General features: G+C 39.4%; 1 protein-coding gene across 1 annotated transcript in view; it reads left to right on the top strand.

Annotated features, from left to right (window-relative positions):
* The first annotated feature begins 2,672 nt into the window (after window positions 1–2,672).
* The window catches only part of LOC111138875 (olfactory receptor 10J3-like), a 145,673-nt gene continuing 127,451 nt past the window's right edge, over window positions 2,673–20,894 (top strand). The window contains 2 exon segments of the mRNA XM_022490811.1: window positions 2,673–3,120; window positions 3,123–3,168. Coding sequence (XP_022346519.1) covers window positions 2,673–3,120; window positions 3,123–3,168 — 494 coding nt within the window.

The raw sequence follows: 20,894 nt of genomic DNA, 5'->3' as shown, positions 1-20,894 counted from the left end.
CTTGAACATGTCTGTACACATGTCCACACAGATGTGGACATTGTGTGGACACTTTTTAATTCTTGTGTAAGTACTTAGGAAATCATTGAGTTGTGAGATTAGTATATATTTACCTTTCTGAAAACTTGTGAAACTGTTGTACTAATTGGTTATACCATTCTGTATCACCACCCACAATGCTTAGGGGTTCCAGTTCCTTTACCTCCTTGCCAATATTCAGTGTTAAAGTTTTGATGTGAGCCATGGGAGTGGGTGTGTAGTGGTAACCTCATTGTTTTATTTTTCATTTCTCTGATGGCTAATGATATGATATTGAACATCTTTAATGTGCTTTTCAACATTTGTATATCCTTTGTGAAATGTCCAAATATTTTTCCAACTTAAAAAATGTCTTAGCATTGAGTTGTAAGAATTCTGTATATATTCTGAATACAAGCTTATACATATCTCTGGTAAATATTTTCTTCCAATCTGTGGCTTTCCTCATTTTTCTAATATCTTTTGAAGAATGGAAGCTTTAGTTTTTATGAAGTTAAATTTATGGCTTTTCTTATGGTTTATGCTTTTTGTTTTGTATCTAAGAACTCTTGATTGTTTCAACATTGTGAAGATTTTTCAGTTTTGTCCAGAATTTTTAGTTTTGATTTATCTTTGATTTATTTTGAATGATTTTCTGTGTATTACATGAGGTAAGGTTTGGGGTTTATTTAATTGTTTTTTAATCATATAGATATCCAGTTGCTACAGCATTTGTTGAAAATATCATTGAGATACCTTAGAACTTCATCAAAAATCAATTGACTGTTTATGTGTGACTTATTTTTGGACTGTTTTTGGTCCATTGAGTTGTTTCTAATATGAATACCATGCCACCTTGATTACTGTAGTCTCCAAATGAAATAGTCTAAGTCCTTTGTTCTTTTTTGAAATTGTTTTGGCATTCTTGGTTCTTTGCATTTCCATATAAATTTTGGATTAGGAATTTTTTTTTTATTATCCCAGTTAGAGGATTTGGGCATCCTAATCTTGTGTTGAATCATTGTGAATCCAGAAATTGGGACAAACTTGAGACCGTGCTTAAGGAAGAATTTCACTGCATGGATTTTGAATAGCTCTGGACCTAAAACACTGACTCGGATAGATTGGAATAATGGTGTGGTCACTGAGGATGTTGGAAAAATAGAGATGGAGAGATTTCTTTCTGAATATCAGAAGGGTAGCTGTTTTATTTGTTTTTGAAATCCACAAATAAAGTCCATGGGAAGTTGTAGACTTGGGGGAAAAAGATGGATGGAGAGAGAGATTTGGGAGCAATCTACATGGAAATAGTAACAGAAGAACATTATGGGACAGTGTGGAGAGAAAAGCAGGGGCCAAGTATTAAGCATAGAATAGCATTTACAATTACTATGTGGATGAAGTGAGCAGATTCATGGAGGGTTATAACTACCTGAGCACTGAGAAGAGAGAGAGCTCGCATAGTGTCATGGAAACCAAGGTCACAGAAGGTTTCCAGGAGGCAGAATGTTTAGAAATGTCAAAAGAAGAAAAAGCAAAGTCTGACAGTTTTAGCCATGGAGACTCTGGTGACATTTGAGAGAACAGTTTGATGGAAGTGAACATGATGAAGTCAAATTTCAGGGAATTGGGGAGGGTGGGAGAGGAAGTGCGTTTTAGTTAGTGTGAAAATGTAAAGAGGGAGAACAATGGAATGGCCACTGTGGAGACCCACAGGATCAGCTGCATGCTCTCTGCATAGGATGGGTGTTCCTTCTGATAAAGGGGACTAATGAGTGAATTATTTCTCAACATTATATCAAATCCAGTGTGCACCAGATTAAAAAAAAAATAAGCCAGTTTAGCCCAAAGCAGCTAGCAGATTCCTTCCTCTTCTTGTCTCAACTCTGGTGCTTGCAATATCGTATCCATGCCTTGACTTAACTCTAACATGCTCCTGTTGCAGTGGAGACAAAGCAATGTCCTCTCATCACAATTCTCTCTTCCTGACTTCATCTCTTAGAAGGATGATGAGTCAGCAAAAGAGATCTCTTCAGTGGCACTTGAGTAAACAGTGAAGTGACCGTGGCAGAAAGTCTGCTTTGAGGCTCTGATGACCTGTTTGGGCCATATTAGCCCTCTGAAATGAAGTTTCTAGATTCAGAACTCAACTGAATGAAATGCCATATAAAAGGTCTTGGTGACTCTTACCAAATCCAGTGACCACTTTTCCAAGTTCCTCTCTCCGGACTCCTCCATTCTGCCGTATCATTCCCACTGAAACCCTCTTCTGTGTGTCACCTGGTTAACAGAGTTTGTTCTAAGTGGTGGGTGTCATTACCGGTGGGGACACAGAGCAGGACTTCCTCCTCGTAGTTTTCTTCCCTTTACATCAGTATGATGCATGTGAGGTAAGCGTTTATTTAGCAGTCTTGGCCACACACAGGAAATGGTTTACTCCACAATGATAATGCACATGTGGGTAAGCCCCAGGGAGGCACTGGTAGCTCTCTCTTCAGGTGCAAGTACCTCGGGCCTGGGCTCAGCGGTCCTAAAAGAAAGAATTGGGCTCACTCACTTCGGGTATTATTGTCCCTTCTAGTACACTCCAGTTGCTGATGAAAATGTTTTCCTTGATGACTTCCTTTATTGCTTTCAGACACTGATCTAGCAAAATGCAGAGAAAGAACTTCACAGAAGTGACAGAATTCATCTTCCTGGGATTCTCAGTCTTCGGAAAGCACCAGATAACACTCTTTGTGGTTTTCCTTGCCATCTACATTTTAACTCTAACTGGTAATGTTGTCATTGTGACCATCATCCATGTTGACCGTCATCTCCACACTCCCATGTACTTCTTCCTGAGCATGTTGGCTAGTTCTGAGACTGTGTACACGTTGGTCAGTGTCCCACAAATGCTTTCCGGTCTCCTTTTCCGTAACCAGCCCATTTCCTTGGCAGGCTGTGCAACTCAGATGTTCTTTTTTGTCATCTTGGCCACTAACAATTGCTTCTTGCTTACAGCAAGGGGCTATGACCGCTACGTGGCCATCTGCAACCCCCTGAGGTACACAGTCCTCATGAGCAAAGGAGTGTGTGCCATGTATGTATGTGGGTCCTTTGCACTGGCCTGTTTATGGTAGTTCTCCATGTGGCAGCCATGTTCAGTTTGTCCTTCTGTGGCACCATGGAGGAGCACTTCTTCTGTGACATTTATCCAGTCAGAAACTCTCTTGTACTGATACCACTATTAATGAGATGATCAATTATGGTGTCAGTTCATTTGTGATCCTGGTCCCTGTGGGCTTGATCTTCATCTCCTATGTCTTCATCATCTCCACCATTCTCAAGATTGCCTCCACTGAGGGCCAGAAGAAGGCCTTTGCCACTTGTGCCTCCCACCTCACGGTGGTCATTGTCCACTATGGCTGTGCCTCTATTGCCTACCTCAAGCCCAAGTGTGAGAACTCCATAGAAAAAGACCTCTTCTCTCTGTGACTTACACTATCATCACTCCCTTGCTGAACCCTGTTGTTTACAGTCTGAGAAACAAGGAGGTCAAGGATGCCCTATGCAGAGCTGTAGGCAAAAAACATTTCTCAACAGATTGAATCACTTTGTCAGGAGACCTTTAGCCCAGTGTAACGTGTGTCTGCTCACAAACATGCCGCAGTACACAAGTTCATCAAATATAGCTCTTCTCGAGAATAAGGTCAAACGGTAGAAACGCTTTTCTTTTTCATGCTCTGGGGACAAGGTAGAAAGCAGTTTTATGTTCTAGTGAATATTGTTCCTTAGATATGGGAATCCTTCCAAGCCAGATTTAGGACTACTTGTTTGCCTCAGGATTTTGGTTTGGGAATCTCTTCTCGCCCTCACTTCATCTGGCTCCGCTCAGTCAAGTCCTTGACCTAGTCTGGTAAGGAGATGTGAAGAGGAGGCTGTTGGAACAGACACGGATGGGGTCTTAAGAAAACAAGCAGGAGAGACAGCCCAAGGATGGCTTTCATCCTCAGGAATTAAAACATTTGCCTTGTAGCAATCATTTCAGAAAGTGTTTCCTTAATTCTTGCTGATTGAAAAATGAACAGCTTCAACAAAGCTCACTTTATTACTCAAACGTGTGAGCTCTTCCAGCAGTACTCATTTCTATGGGTATCCCTACTTCTGTGGAATAAGGCAAAAACCCTTGTTCCCCAGAAGCTAGGCAGGGAGAGAACGTACTGGTGGCATTTCTGTAACCATACTTTTATCCAGATATATTTTCCATAAAGATGGTTTTCCAACCTATGGAAGCTTTCTAGATTTTTAATTGGTCTGAGGCACCTGCAGTGGATTTGAGTTTAGTAGTCAGGTATTGGCTGCACTCATTCTAGAATCTGAAGAAGATGCCATTAAACTCCCTTCTCTCAGTAAACAGTTAAAACTTCATACTTTTCCTGTGTTTATATCAAAATAAGTATAACCATGTTATATTATTGTATACCCTTAAGGAGGAAGATTGTTTGAATATTTTTGTAGACCTTCCCGTCAGAATTTATCTCTACCTAGACTCAGCTAGAAGATGCTAAAACAGACATGGAAACATGTTTTCATACAATCCTGCTCCCCCTAGTTATTCCATCCCCATGTGGGCTCCTGCCCTTACTTTCCACTTGTGTTTGTCTGTTCTGTGCCACTGGAGTGGCACCGAAGCCTCTTCTAGGTGAGCTGTAATTTTCTTCTGCTCTACAGATCCCTCTGAGGTCACTGGCTGAAGGCTGAAGGAGTCTTTCTGCACTGTGGCCGTCTGTCACAGTGGAGTGAGGCAGTCGCTGATGTCAGCTGATGACCAGCACTGCTCTCCTTCTAAAAGAGGTGTCCTGGTCCTGTAAGGAGTGCTTGGAGAGACCTCAGAGGGCATTTGAACTTTCTGAAATTATTACATCATGAATACAAAGGTGAATGTGCCTTTTCCTTCATATTCTTATGGAAAATTTTCTCTGGTATAACCATTTCTTCCCCAAAATCCTAGCAGAAATGAGACAAGATCCAACTTCCCTCTTTTATAGATCATTTGCTTCCACAATTTCCTTAAACTCTCCCAAAGAAGCACTCTTTGATCCTGTCCATTTTTGCCCATGTTCATGTTGCTGCTTTTTCATTAAGTTGAGGAAATGGAGGGGGTCAGAGATGCCTGGCTGGGAGGCTGAGGGGAGAGGGGGCTATCACAAGGACATGTGCTCATCTTTACTGAGTTTTCTTGCCTTCTCCCACCCCTTCTCCCCAAATCCCCTAAGTTTTTAAACATCAGTCCTGCCACTCCCCTCCTATCTCATGAACAGGTACAGCCTCCTGTCCTCCTACTTTGCATGGCTTCAGCTTCGATGGAGGACTCCTCTCCCACAAGGGACGTGCAGCAGACAGTACAAGGGTGTATAGGCCAGTGTGGCCACAGAGCCTCCCAGTAGGATGAATCCAGATCAGTGACTCCTTTTATTGCCAGCTCCTAAATTTGTAACGCTTAGCCCTCATGTCAGCCATCCATCTCTCTTCATCGTCTTTATCATCATCCTGCAGAATCTCTCTACCCCTCCCTTCATCTCGCATGCTACCAATACCTCTATTCTTTTAGTCGTCTTTTTGTTCAGCTCTTTTGTTCATCAGAAAAATGCCCATAACTTATTAAATCTATATTTTTCAAGCACTGTGTCAGGCCATTGACTACTTGCAGGTACTGTTCTACGGGAACTATTCCTCGACCATGAGGAATGCAGGGCGTTTCGTGTTATTCACAGTTCAGTAGGGGAGACAAATTAGCATAAAGGGCAAAAACGTGCTACCGGCACGAGCACAGGATTCTTGTTTGGGGTGAGGGGTGTTGTACACAGAGAATTGCTCAGATCTGGTAAGGTCAGGAAAGCATTTGTTGATGTTTAATGAACTTTCTGTGGCCTTGGGGCAGTTGAAGTCTAGGAGGTGGTCAGGGGAAGGGAAGGAGCCTGAGCAGAGAATACGAGCCTATAAAGGCTGCACATGTCAGGACAGTGGGTAGTTTATTCATCTCTGTGTGCCTGTTGCCATGTCAGATATCAACCTGACGAGTAGTAGGTTCTTCATGTGTCTTAGGATATATGATCGTGTGAACACCTATTGAGTATAAGGTCCTATCTGGGGATTTGCAGGTTTTTTTTAGATTGATCTGTCCTATTCCCTCTGTCTGCTTTACAGACTACCCTCACCTAAAGTAAACCAACAGAGAAAAGAACAGAAAAGCTACTTGAAATCATTTTTCCCCATTGTGGGATTGCCTACAAGCAGTTCTCACTTCATAAACTATTGACATTGGTGTATTTTGTTGGTCCCTTAAAACTGAAAAAAAATGAAATCAACTATTAGGGGTCTTCGAACTTTAGAAAAAAAATTTTCGGTGTTGACTTCATAGCTTCTCTGGAGAAAACTAGTTTCACCTGAGATCCTTCCGCATCCTACTTACAATGACGCATGATGGATCAGAGGAGAAAAGTTGCAGTTCTCCCAACAGTAAGTACAACAAACATTTTCTTAATGAGCACAAATGTCTCAGGGGAGGGGGGTCAGCAGGAAAGAAAAGAAAATGAAGCCAAAAGACAGCCAGGGAGTATGTGGCACACATTGCTTAACTTGCACAGAGGTATACATAATTTATTATTATGTTAGTCACCATACAGTACATCATTAGTTTTCAGTGTAGTGCTCCGCGATTCATTGTTTGCATGCAACACCCAGTGCTCCGGTGCGATCCGTGCCCTCCTTAATACCCATCACCAGGCTAACATATCCCCCACCGCCCTTCCCTCTAAAACCCTGTTTGTTTCTCAGAGTCCATAGTCTCTCATGGTTCATCTTTCCCTCCAGTTTAAAAGGTGCAAGGTTCCAAATCAGTTTTGTGCCCTTGCTGAAGTGTGTCTCCATGTGTGTATCCGATCACGTGTGTATGAGCACACACATGTGTTTCGTGGGGAGAGAGAATATTTCGGAGTTTTAGATGTGATGAGTGCCATGATAAGCACTAATGCCTTATTTTTACTGTGTATTAAATATCTCTAATATTTATGTAACTCTTTATGGTTCACAAAGGTCTTTTCCATTCATGACCTCACTCAAGTTTCCCAGCACTCCTGTAAGGGACATAGTACTTCCACATTTCTCAGATGAGTATAATGGGAATAGATGAAGTGACTTCCCTGAGGTCATGTGCACCATTAAAGAGAGGACGAATGGGGCGCCTGGGTGGCCCAGTGGGTTAAGCCTCTGCCTTTAGCTCAGGTCATGATTCCACGCTCCTGGGATCGAGCCGCACATTGGGCTCTCGGCTCAGCGGGGAGCCTGCTTCCTCCTCTCTCTCTGCTTGCCTCTCTGCCTGCTTGTGATCTCTCTCTCTGTCAAATAAATAAATAAATCTTTAAAAAAAAAGAGAGAGAGGATGAACACAGAAGTGAGCCTCACAGATCTGTTGATTCTGAATGCCATGCTGTTGTTCCATGTACATGCATACACCTTGTTCTGACCAGGGAGTAAGGTAAGAGGAGTAAACCTTGTGTTTAAATGCTAAAGCTTCATTTCAATCAGTTGCTATGGACTCTTCCTGAAATGTCCTATTTCTTCCTCTGCCTTTGTAAACAAAGCCTATTGAAGATCATGAATATACTTCTTTAAATATTTACTACGTGGCACTTAAATTTATCTCATGGTTCACTGATGTCTGCACTTGGAACAGAGCTTATAATAGAGTGTTTTCTTCTGAATTAGATGACCCACATTTTCTTGGATTTTGAGTTTTGTGTTAGCGTTATAGGATTCCTGAATTTTTAAACAATTCCGTTTGTTACATCAATAATTATGCCTGTCTATTCTGAGTATCAGCCACTGGTTTAGGCACTAGGGAGACAGAAATAAGACTCGAGCCTTGCTGTTGAGTGGCTAATAATTTAGTTGCAACCCATTTTGATAAAGATTAATGCTATACAAGAAAACCATGGAACCACAGAGAAGAAAACGGCACTACCTAGTTGGTGACCTTCATCTTTGTATGTCCATGTATGGTAGGAAGAGGTCACAGTGAATGAGTTTGGTGTGTCCAAATACTGCTCTGGGGGGACGTCCCAACATTGTGTCTGTGCACAGAGACAGCAAGTGCACCACAACTAATGAATCCAAAATTTTTGTAATGGGTCATCCACTATGTCTCACATACAGTTATAAAATGCTCAACATGGGAACGAAAAGAAAAAATATTTAAAATGAAATGTTGGCTAATTTGTAAATAGTATATTGGAGTTTGTAGAAGAGTCGATTAAACTGACGATGGATCAATAAATTCTAGAATAAGAGGAAGACAAAAAATGAACAAAATGAAGTTTTAGTGATTCATGCAACAATATGAGAAGTCTAATGTCCATGTAACTGGAGCCTCAAAAAGAGAATAGAACATGTCAAGTACTTGAAGACCTACTGGCCAAAAATTTCAACAATTAATGAGAAATAGAAACTTTTGCAGATCTAAGAATCTCCAAGAATCTCAAGTAGGATAAGTGAAAAGATTATCAAATCTCTGTATTTCAGAGATCAAATCTTTGAAACCAAAAATAAAGGAAAATCTTTGAAAGTCATCGGATTAACATAAACCTATTACATACCAGGGAATAACAATACCTTCTAATTAGAGACAATGGAGACCAGGAAACAATTAAATGACATTTTTAGTGTTAAGCCAGAATTCTAAATCCAGGAAAAATATCATTCAAAACCAAAGGTGAAATAGATATTTTCAGGTAAGTGAATATTGAGCTAATTTATGTACTACCAGCATGCTAAAACGAGTTCTTCAGGTTGAAGGGAGAGGACACCAGATGCAAGTGATAGAAATGGAGATGACAGGAAATGGGCCATAGTGAGTAAATATAACATATTCTATTTTTCTTCTCTGAATGATTTTTAAGGAATATATTTTAAAAAATATTATTAGACTCATAATGTATCTACATGTTGTACATATAACTGTAGCTCAATGAAGGGTAAATTTAATTACACTCTTGAGATGCCTTTGACAAGAAGTGGTACAATTTTTAACCCTAAGAAAGATTGTGATAGGTTAAGAATGCATGTGTTAAAGGGCACCAGGGTGGCTCAGTTGGTTAAGTGTCTGCCTTCACCATGAGTCATGGTCTTAGGGATGGAGCTCTGCACTGGGCTCCCTGTTCAGCAGGGAGTTGGCGTCTCCTTCTGCCCCACCTCCCCTCATGCTTGCATGTGCATGCTCTCAAATAAATAAAATATTTAATTTAAAAATGCACGTGTTAATAGAGCAATGAAGTATAGTTAAGAAGGCAGTAGAGAAAATAGAGCACAAAATATTCAAAAGAAGGAATAAAGGGAGGGACAGAGGAACAAATAACAAATGGGGCAAATTAAAAACAGCAGAACAGTAGACTTAAGCCCAACAATATTAATAATTATGTTCAACCTAAATATACTAACCATGAAAAGGCAGACATTGTCAGAATGGATAAAACCCAGCAAGAAAATTCTATGCTATTAAGAAGAGAGATACTTGAAATACATAAATTGAAAGAAGGGGGTAAGAATATACAATACAAACTCTCTCTCTATATATACTGGAGTGGTTATACCTTCCAGAAATCCCTATAACATTTCTGGCAATAAAGAAAGTATTTTGATTTTATCAAAGTTTCATTATTTCATTTGTACTTTAAATTTAATATTGGACAAAGTATCAAAAATAATACCACGAAGAGAGATTTTATTAAGATAAAGGCCATCCGTAAGACCTAGCAGTCTTAAATGAGCATGCTCTTAATACTGGAGCTCCAAAATAAAAACTAAGTTAAATAGAGAAGTCAATAAATGTATAGTTCTGGTTGGAGATTTTAATACTTCTCTCTTAGCAATTGAGTAGACAGAAGATAAGTACTAAAAAAGCAGTTTCAGTTTCAATAAACTGAATCTATTGATACTTTTAGAACATTACGACTAATGGCAGAATATCATTTCAAGTGCACATGGAACCAACAGCATATGACATGTTGTAAAACAAGATTCAATAAATTTATAAGAAAACTATGTTTTCTCCATAATGAACTCCATAATGGAGTTCAATTATAAGTAAAAAATCTGGAAAAAATATTTACGTATTTGGAAATTAAAAGACTGGTAACTGATGGGTTAGTTCATGGAGCACTGGGTGTGGTGCATAAACAATGAATCTTGGAATGCTGAAAAAATAAAATTAAAAATAATAATAGAAATTGGAAAATATTTTGAGCTGAATAAGATATTGAAATGTAGGATGTTAAAACAAGTGAGATCCAGCAGTGCTTAGAAAGTATGACACACTATACTTAGTGTAGAGAAGTAGGGTATCAGTCATGGTCTATTCAAGAGATAGAAATCAGAGTACTTGGAATATGCAAATTTAATATAACAAATTTTAATGAGATTGCCTGTTGGTTCAGGCAACATGGGGCCACAAATGGCCAGGCAGTGGTCTCATCTTTTTATTCCCTAGTGGAAATATTTTCCCCAAGGAGATGAAGACCAGTGGAGCTCAAGGATGCTGGCACATGAGGAAATATTCTGCAAATGAGTTATTAGATATAATAAGCGAAAGGAGCAGCTTCTTTTACTCCTTTTAACTTCTAGACCCATGAATTCTGGTCGTAGAATTGTCTGATTCAAAAATTTACACTGCTTTCTTCAGAGCGGAACTCTGTCATTTCAAGATATTTCTCAACTGGTGATGTAACCCTGTCATTAGTAGGCTATTCATCTTCCCAATACATCAGCTATTTCTGGATGATGGAGTATGTGGTAAGACTAGTTTCATGAACATGAGTCTAGTGCTGTACTTTCTTAACTGCAAAATGAGTTTCTTGATCAGCTGTAATGCTGGGGAATGCTGTGATGATGGCTAAGGCATTCTGAGTGTCCACAGACGGTATGCTGGCAGATGCTGGCAGAAGCATTATGGGCAGGGAGAGCAAATCCATTTCCAGAATATGTGCCTATCCCAGAAAAGACAAATTTCTGCCCCTTCCATGATAAAAGAGATCCAGTATAACTAACCTACCACTGGGCTGGTGTTTGTGCTTGCTTGCTTGTTTTTTTTAAACAAGGGATGGTGCCACATTTAGGGCTATGGGTTGGTCTGTGTTTGTGGCAGTGTAGGTGTTCAACAATAGTGTTAGGCAGTCTTGGTAAGGGGGCATCCTTATTGTTGAGGTTACCCCTGCCAATATGGCCACTTTGTTCCTGGGCCTTTGAACAAATGCTTAGGTAGCTGGGGAAAGAGGCCGACTGACATCCTTAGAGCATGCCATTTTGTCCACATGACCACTGTGAGCCCCCATTTTGATTGGTGAGCCATGGTGAGATTTTGGGTCCCAAGATATTGGCATCACTTCAGGGTCCACATCAAGTAGTCCTTAAAAGGTCCAGGTATTTTCTGTCTCTCAGTGAGGTCACTCTAATACACCGGCACAAGTCCACTTTGGAGGGGAAGGTTTGGTGGAAGACTTAGAGTGTGTATTTACATTAATGGTGCAGGATACTTCCTCAAAGAGACTTGGCCTCCTTTTCAGTCAGGAGGCTCTGGGTCTTGGATTGATATGGGTTTGGAACCTGGTGGAAAGACTGGACTGGTTGACTCTACTGTGGTGACTGAAGTTAGGTGAGAGATGTAGTGTTAGTTCGGGTCTGACCCATTGGAGCCATTTGGTTCCAGGTCTCACCCAGCGGTTATTTCCTCAATTCTTGAATGTGAAATGAGGGTAGATACACTTAGCAATCGGCAGAGTCCCCACAGTGGCTCCCTGATTACCCTTTTAGTAGCAAGTATTCTTTCTACCGAGATAATAAGCGAGAAGCACTATTGTATTACTATGGGAATTGTAGAGATTCATGGCACTGTAAAAGACTTGAAGGAAACAGGGATGGTAACACTCATTGTATTTCCATTTAGTTTTTCTTGTTTGGCCTGTGAAGAAGTCCTGTGTATGTTAGAGAATGACTATGGGGTATTGTCAACCTAATCACCTTGTGGTATCAGTTGTAGTTCTTGTCCTCAGGTGTCCTATCTTTGCTGGAATGAATTGTTATTTGGTATGTAACTATTGACCTGGATAAAGAATTTTTCTACATGCCAAGTTTCAAGGTAACTGGAAGCAGTTGATTTTATTTGGGAGAACCAATGATGTATTTGCATTGTCTTGCTGTAAAGTGAGGACCATCCTTCTCCCTGTCATTGTATAGACCACAGAAATCTTGCTTGTCACAACATTTCATAAAACCTCACACTTATCAACTATATTGATGAGATTGTACAAATTGGATCTGTTGAACAGAAAGTAGCAATTACTACAGGTGTTTAACAAGATGTAAATGGGAGGGTAAATCCTAAATCTCCATCAGTCAGGGTCTAATTTGAAGACCTGTCACAGTAATTAGAATAGGGAGTTTAATATAAAGAATTATTAACTTCAAGGAACTGGAGCAATGAAATATTGATAGCAATTAGTAAAGGTGATTCTGAAGAACATTGGAATGGCAGATAAAAGGAACTGCCACTATCGCCAGGCCTAAGATAGGGTAGGGTGGGAAGACAAATATTCTCAGGAATTTTGGTGTTCCTGAACCATGGAAATGTACACATTATAAGAATAAAGGGTTTGTTTTTATTTCCCCTAGAATCATTTTACTTTCTACATACAATGAAGATTAGCTCTGCAGCTATGTGTTTCTCTGATGGTGGAGCTAATTGCTTCTATACAATAAAGCTGCACTTATCTTCCCCAGAGCCAATGGTGGTTATTTATTTATTTATTTATTTAGGCTAGACACCTGAGTTAGAGTATTATCTCCCTCTTGTTTACATTTCAAAAGGGGTGGAGTTTGGAGCCCTGAAGAAATTTTCTAAGTTGTAAAAGCCATAGGCACTGGGTTTATCTTCCTCCTGGAGAGATTTATTTACATAACAAAGGATTAAAGATCCTTCACATCCTGTCTCCAAGGAGACACTCAGAGGAAGAATCGTCTCTTTCCCTGTTACCAATGGAGGACATTCCTATTTCTTCACCTCTCCAATCCAGAGTAAGTGTGCCACTTGTAAGGATATATTTTCCATCTGGCTCTTATCACATCATTCTGCAGGATTGCAAATGTGGGGAGACTAATGTTCCAATGTCATCCTGACTGTTGATTGTGCGGGAGCATAATAAGAAATCTGCTCTGATTCAGAAACCTCATGTGTGCATTCAGGAAAATTTAATAAAGATGAATATTAAAAACCCAGCAAACACCCAAGGAAGAGGCAACCTTTTCTATACGAAGGTTAAGATCTGGACCTTATTAGCGAGGGTATGATATTGGCTTACTGTAACTCACTTGGAATTGGCCAGAAATTTGCCCTCTAGCATGCTGGGGAAAGCTATTCCAAGGATGGTGTCCTTTTGGACACTGTGCAAAGAGGGATGCTGAGGGAAACTGCTTATTTCTGGGTGTTCATGATTTGGCATGAGCCACAGGAGCTGGATGCTAGAGAAGCTGCCCATGTTGTAAGACCTTGGTGCTGGTGAAGCCAGCTCATGTTACAGAAACCTGCCAAGTAGAGCACTTGGGGCCCAGGATGGAAAGTCCCTTCCTCCTGAAATATGTCTGCAGGGTCCTGTCCCAGACAGAGCTTAATGTGCCCAGGGTCAGAGGCCCAGTTTGGTTTCTTCAAAGCAAGCAAAGGAAGGAAATTTGAAATTGAAGGGCAGTAAGTTGATAAATGGCACACAAATTTGTACAATTATATATCGCTGCTTCCAGTCAGGCAGGAGGAAATAACCACTACTTGTTTAGTCCTTGCAGCATACAAAATTATGAAGTAGAAATATACATAAATCTACTTTCAGATTTTGGACAATGGGCAGTGAAAGAATGATTTTTTTAAAGATTTTATTTATTTATCTAACAGAGATCACAAGTAGGCAGAGAGGCAGGTGAGGGGGGGGCAGAGAAGGCTCCCCACTGAGCGGAGAGCCCGATGTGGGGCTCGATCCCAGGACCCTGAGACCATGACCTAAGCCAAAGGCAGAGGCTTAACCCATTGAGCCACCCAGGCGCCCCAAAAGAATGATTCTTGAGGGAAGACCAACACAAATGATAGGCTCCGTGATTCCTCTGACCTTTTGCCTAAAGGTACTTGGCAAAAGATAGGGAAGTGAAGTCTAAGCAGAAGACACGGTCTTACTGGGCTGAGGAGATTAAAAATAGAAATTAAATCTGACAGTGTGGTTGGAAATTGTGGGCAGTGTGTGTTGGGGTGGGGGGAGCCACACAAAATAGAAGCCCTGGAAAGGTGCATAAGCATCTCTTGGTCTTGAGCTGAATACCAAGCTACACATATGTGGGACCGGGCTTTCTAAGGCTGGTACAAAACAACTATAGGGGAATGGGAGCTGAAAGGATTGTGGAGTCTGCATGAGGCTGTGAGACATTGGTGTCTGACCAAGTAGAGAAGCTTAGCATCCTGGGTCCTCTGCTGAGACTCCAGTAGGACCATATCTTAGGAATGGGGCTACTCTAACCTTAAGCTGAAGGCTAAGGAGACCAGAGCTTAATAGGCTCTACAAATAACCCACTTACATAACAGAAAAGAGTTCAATGCTCTTTAAAGGTAAACCAGAAAAACTGTAGCATTCTACACCTAAAATTCAAAATCTTTAGCATTCACTAAAATGCTACTAGAAGATATGTGAAGTGGGGGGAAAAGGCCACAGGAAAAAAAAATCAGAAGAAATGAAAAAAGAATGGAATGAGCAGACAAGGATGTTAAAGCAATCACAAATACTGCAGGTACATCCAAGGATTAAAAGAAAACACAGATGTAATGAGAAGAATGGAAGATCGAAAAGAAGTCAATGTACGATGTACCTTCTAGATGTATAAGGAAATACATGATCTGCAATGAATTTCCCTGGATAAGGTTAATAGATGGGGAACTGTAGAAGAGAAGATCACTGAATGTAAAGAAAGAACAATAGAAATCAGCTAAAAGAGAGCTATAAATAAGAGATTGAAAACCACTTCAGTAAGCTGTTGGGAAAAAAATCTAGCACCTCCATGTAAAGACAGAATCTCAGAAGGAAAGAATAGACCATCAAGAGGACAGTGAAATTATGTGGATATATAACAGCAATAACATTAAAATTGGATAAAAAGATTACAAACCCATATAACAAGGAATTACAAAGTAGAGAATACACCTACACCCCATCCAGGCCAGGGCACATCCAAATCACATTGCTGAGACTAGTGATAAAGGAAACGTGAAAAATTGCAATTGCTGGTTCATAGGGGAATTATATTTGTACTACTAGATATTTACCCAAAGGACGCAAAAATACAGATTTGAAGGGACACACACACACCGGTTTATAACAGCATTATCAACACTAGCCAAACTATAGAGAGAGTCCAAATGTTCATTGACTGATGAATGGATAAAGATGATGATGATGATGATGTGTGTGTATATAATGGAATTACCCAGCCTTAAAAAAGAATGAAATCTTGCCATTTGCAACAACGTGGATAAAGCTGGATTGTATTATGCTAAACCAAATAAGTCAGAGAAAGACAAATGCCATATGATTTCACTCATGTGGAATTTAAGAAACAAAACAGATGAACATATGGGAAGGAGAAAAGGGAAACGGCGAGAGACTTGTAATGAGAATGAATTGAGGGTTGATGGAGGTTGCGGGGGAAGGGTACTAAGGGCAGGCACTTGTTGCAGTGAGCATTGGGTGTTACAAGTTAGTAATGAGTTGCAAAATTCTACTCCTGAAACCAATGTCACATTATGCTAACTAAGTAGAAATTTAATAAAAATTTGAAAGAGGATAAAAAAGTCAGAGGAAAGAGTAATTATGTACATGGGAATACAGAAAAAAAAATTCTGATTTCTGATCAAAAACAATGCAAGTCAGAAGACGATGGAACAATATCCTTAAAGTGCTAAATGACAGTGTAAGCTTAATTTTATATTCAGAGAAAATAGGACTAAAAAATGAGGCTACATAATTTTTCAGAGAAACCAAAGTTAAGAATGTATTACCAATAGACCTGCACCACAAGAAACATGGATATATATATATATATGTATATATATATGAAAGTAGTAGTAAATTTGTGTGAATAGGATACACACCTTATTTTAAATTTCCTTTAAAAATGTAAGATGGGGTTTAAGACCTGCAGAGCTATATAAAAAAATAGCACGGAGGACAGGAGAGGGAAGGACACTTGAGATCTTATGTTCTGTGTGATGTGGTATAATGTTTTTTGCAGGCCTACTGACTGCTTAAGGGTGCATAATATAAACTCTAAGCAACAACTAAAATGTGAAACCAAGTAATATAGTTAAGCCAATATTGCAGATAAGAAGGACTCATCAAATACATGCTTGATTCAAATAAGTCAGAATAAGGGGAAAAAATGGAAGAAAGAGGAGATGGGCTACCATCTTGTTTGTTCTATTTGACCCAACTGTATTGATAATTACATTAAACCTAATTGTTGTGAACACTCCAGTTAAAATGAAGAGTTTGTAAGGAAAAAAAACTTAACAGTGTGCTTTCTATATGAAATTTCAGATATAAAGAAAAATATTGAAATGATGAGAAATCATGTACCATGGAAACACCAAACATAGTAGTACAGTGATCATATTTGTGAGATTCTTTATCAGACATAAGAGAGATATTTCACAATAAGGTGGCTAGCCATCAGGAAGATATAACAGTCTACACATGCACACATGTAATAGCAGAGCTTCAAAATCCATGATAGAAAAATGGACAGAACTGAAAGTACAATAGAGCCACAATTATCCGTGGAGATTTCAACAATTCTCTCAGTAATCGTTAACAAGTAGGCACAAAATCAGGAAAAATATGGGACACTTGAACCAACCAATTTGACCCAGTTGCTACTTATAGAACACTTCACCTAAGAACAGCAGAATACACATTCAAGTGTTCATTAAACATTCACCAAGACCACTTTCTGGGCTTTAAAACAAGGCTTAAATTTAACAGAATTTAAATCCTAGTTTCTTCTGTGATCGTAATGGAAGTATATTAGAAATAAGTTCCAGAAATGCATGTGAAAATACATATGAAGTGTATATCACAAAATTCCCAAAGTAAACAACCTGCTTCTGACTATATCAGAGGTCAGAGGAGAAACCACAGGGATAATTGGGACATATTTGAACTGAATGAAAATGAAAACACAAGATATAAACACTCGTGTGATGGAGCTAAAGCAGTTCTTGGGATTTTATAGCTTTGAATGGTTATATTGGTAAAGTCCAAATTCAATGATCTAAGCCTCCACTTTAAGAAGCTAGAAAGGAAATTAGAGCCAAATTGAATAAAAGTAAATATGGTAAAAGATGAAATTGATGGAATAGGAAACCAAATCAAGGAGACCAAAGCTTTTAAAAAAAATAGTTGAAAAACTTGTAGTCTGACTAACCAGGAAAGGATAAAGCAGGAACGTCACTACAGACTGTATAAATAAGATTAAGGAGGTTTTTGATCACTATCACTGCTTCAATCTCATTACTAGATTTATTCAGGTTGTCAGTTTCTTCCTGTTTCAGTCTTGGAAGTTTATAGGTTTCTAGGAATGCATCCATTTCTTCTAGGTTGCTTAACTTATTGGCATATAGCTGTTGATAATAATTTTTGATGATTGTTTCTATCTCCCTGGTGTTGGTCATGATCTCCCCCCTTTCATTCATAATTTTATTAATTTGGGTTCTCTCTCTTTTCTTTTGGATTAGTTTGGCTAGTCATTTATCGATCTTATTAATTCTTTCAAAGAATCAGCTTCTGGTTTTGTTGATGTGTTCTACTGTATCTCTAGTTTCTAACTCACTGATATCTGCTCTAATCTTAATTTTTTCCCTTCTTGTGTGTGTGGTTGGCTTAATTTGTTGTTGATCTTCCCATTCTTTGAAGTGTAAAGAGAGTTGGTGTATTTGGGATTTTTCTATTTTTTAAAAAAAAATTATTTATTTTTATTTGACAGGCAGAGTTCACGTAGGCAGAGAGGCAGGCAGAGAGAGAGAGGAGGAAGCAGGCTCCCTGCTGAGCAGAGAGCCCGATGTGGGGCTTGATCCCAGGACCCTGGGATCATGACCTGAGCTAAAGACAGAGGCTTTAACCCACTGAGCCACCTAGACACCCCCGGATTTTTCACTTTTTTTTTGAGTGAGGCTTGGATGGCTATGTATTTTCTCCTTAGGACCACCTTTGCCATATGTATCCCATAGGCTTTGGACTAATGTGTCTTTGTTCTCCTTGGCTTCCATGAATTGTTTAAGTTCTTTGATTTCTTGGTTGATCCAAACATTCTTGAGCAGACTGGTCTTTAGCTTCCAAGTGTTTGTACTCCTTCCAAAGTTTTTCTTGTGGTTGAGTTCCAGTTTCAAAGCATTGCAGTCTGAGAATATGCAGGGAATAATCTCAATCTTTTAGTATCAATTGAGCCCTGATTTGTGACCCAGTATGTGGTCTATTCTGGAGAAAGTTCCATGTGCACTTGAGAAGAATGTGTATTCTGTTTTAGGGTGGAATGTTCTATATATATTTATGAGGTCCATCTGGGCCAATGTGTCATTCAAAGCTCTTGTTTCTTTATTGATTTTCTGCTTAGATGATCTGTCTGTTACTGAGTGGTGTGTTAAGATCCACTACAATTAATTCAAAGTGCTGGGACAAACAATCCTAAAATTTGCCTGGAACCAGAAAAGACCCCAAATTGCTAACGAAATGTTGCAAAAGATAAACAAAGCTGGGGGCCTCATGTTGCCTGATGCTTTACTACAAAGCTTTACTACAAGGCTGTGATCACCAAAACAGCATGGTACTGGTACAAAAACAGACACATAGACCAGTGGGACAGAGTAGAGAGTCCAGATATGGACCCACAACTCTATTGTCAAATAATCTTTGACAAAGCAGGAAAAAATAGCCAGTGGGAAAAAATACAGTCTCTTCAATAAATGGTGCTGGGAAAATTGGACAGCTATGCATAGAAGAATGAAACTTGACCATTCTCTTACACCATACACAAAGATAAACTCAAAATGGATAAAAGACCTCAACGTGAGGCAGGAATCTATCAAAATCCTAGAGGAGAACATAGGCAGTAACTTCTTTGACATCAGCCACAGCAACTTCTTTCAAGACATGTCTACAAAGGCAAAGGAAATAAAAGCAAAAATGAACTTTTGGGACTTTGTCAAGATAAAAACCTTCTGTACAGTAAAGGAAACAGCCAACAAAACAAAGAGGCAACCCACGAAATGGGAGAAGATATTCACAAATGACACTACAGACAAAGGGCTGATATCCAAGATCTATAAAGAACTCCTCAAACTCAACACCCAAAAACAGATAATCATGTCAAAAAATGGGCAGAAGACATGAACAGGCATTTCTCCAAAGAAGACATATAAATGGCTAACAGACACATGAAAAAATGTTCATCATCATTAGCCTTCAGGGAAATTCAAATCAAAACCACATTGAGATACCATCTTACATCAGTTAGTAAGGCCAAAATTAACAAGACCATAAACAACAAGTGGTGGAGAGGATGTGGAGAAAGGGGAACCCTCTTATGCTGTTGGTGGGAATGTAAGTTAGTGCAGCCACTTTGGAAAACAGTGTGGAGATTCCTTAAGAAATTAAAAATAGAGCTACCCTATGACCCTGCAATTTCACTACTGGGTATTTACCCCAGAGATACAGATGTAGTGAAAAGAAGGGCCATCTGTATCCCAATGTTCATAGCAGCAATGGCCACAGTCACCAAACTGTGGAAAGAGCCAAGATGCCCTTCAATGGACAAGTGGATAAAGAAGATATGGTTCATTTATAGAATGGAATATTACACCTCCATCAGAAAGGATGAATACCCAACTTTTGTATCAACATGGATGGGACTGGAAGAGATTATGCCAAATTAAATAAGCCAAGCAGAGAAAGTCAGTTATCATATGGTTTCACTTACCTGTGGAGCATAAGGAATAACACGGAGGACATTAGGAGAAGGAAAGGAAAAGGGAATTGTGGGAAATCAGAGGGGGAGATGAAGCATGAGAGAATCTGGATGCTGAGGAACAAACAGAGAGTTTTGGAAGGGATTGGGGTGGGGGGATGGGTAAGCCTGGTCGTAGGTATTAGGGAGGGCACATATTGCATGGAGCACTGGGTGTGGTGCTTAAACAATGAATCTTGGAACACTGAAAAAGAAAATAAGGTTAAGGAAGAAGTGTTATGAGAAACTGTGTCAACCAATTTAACCACTTACATGAAGTTGATAAAAAAACCTTTGGAAGTCAGATGATCAAATCTGGCCCAAGAAAAACTGTAAAATCTGAATAGCCCTGTGTCTATTAAAATTTTTACCCACTAAGAATACTGCAGGGCTCTCAGTGGCATTATAGGTAAATCCTATCAAACAGTTAATTAATTACTTGTATAAATTCTTCACAGACTTCTAGGTGAGAGGGGAAATGAGTATTTTCCACTTTGCGGCTAGCTTTATTCAAATCCCCAAATCAGGCAGTCTTTCTACATGACACACACAAGAAAACAAAAGAAAAATATCCCTCCTAAACCTACATGCAAAACTCATTTAAAAAAATGCTAGGAACTAAAATACACAAAATGGGAGTCTCTAGATGGCTCAGTCAATTAAGCATCTGACTCTTGATTTCAGCTTAGCTCTTGATCTCAGAGTTGTGAGTTTAAGCCCTGTGTTGGGTTCCATGCTAGGTAAGGAGCCTACTGAAGAGA

This window comes from Enhydra lutris, unplaced genomic scaffold, assembly GCF_002288905.1.
Source record: "Enhydra lutris kenyoni isolate GAN:26980312 unplaced genomic scaffold, ASM228890v2 scaffoldscaffold94, whole genome shotgun sequence".
Lineage (NCBI taxonomy): Eukaryota > Metazoa > Chordata > Mammalia > Carnivora > Mustelidae > Enhydra > Enhydra lutris.
Note: the sequence above shows the minus strand (reverse complement) of the source record. Positions and strands in the feature narration are given on the sequence as shown.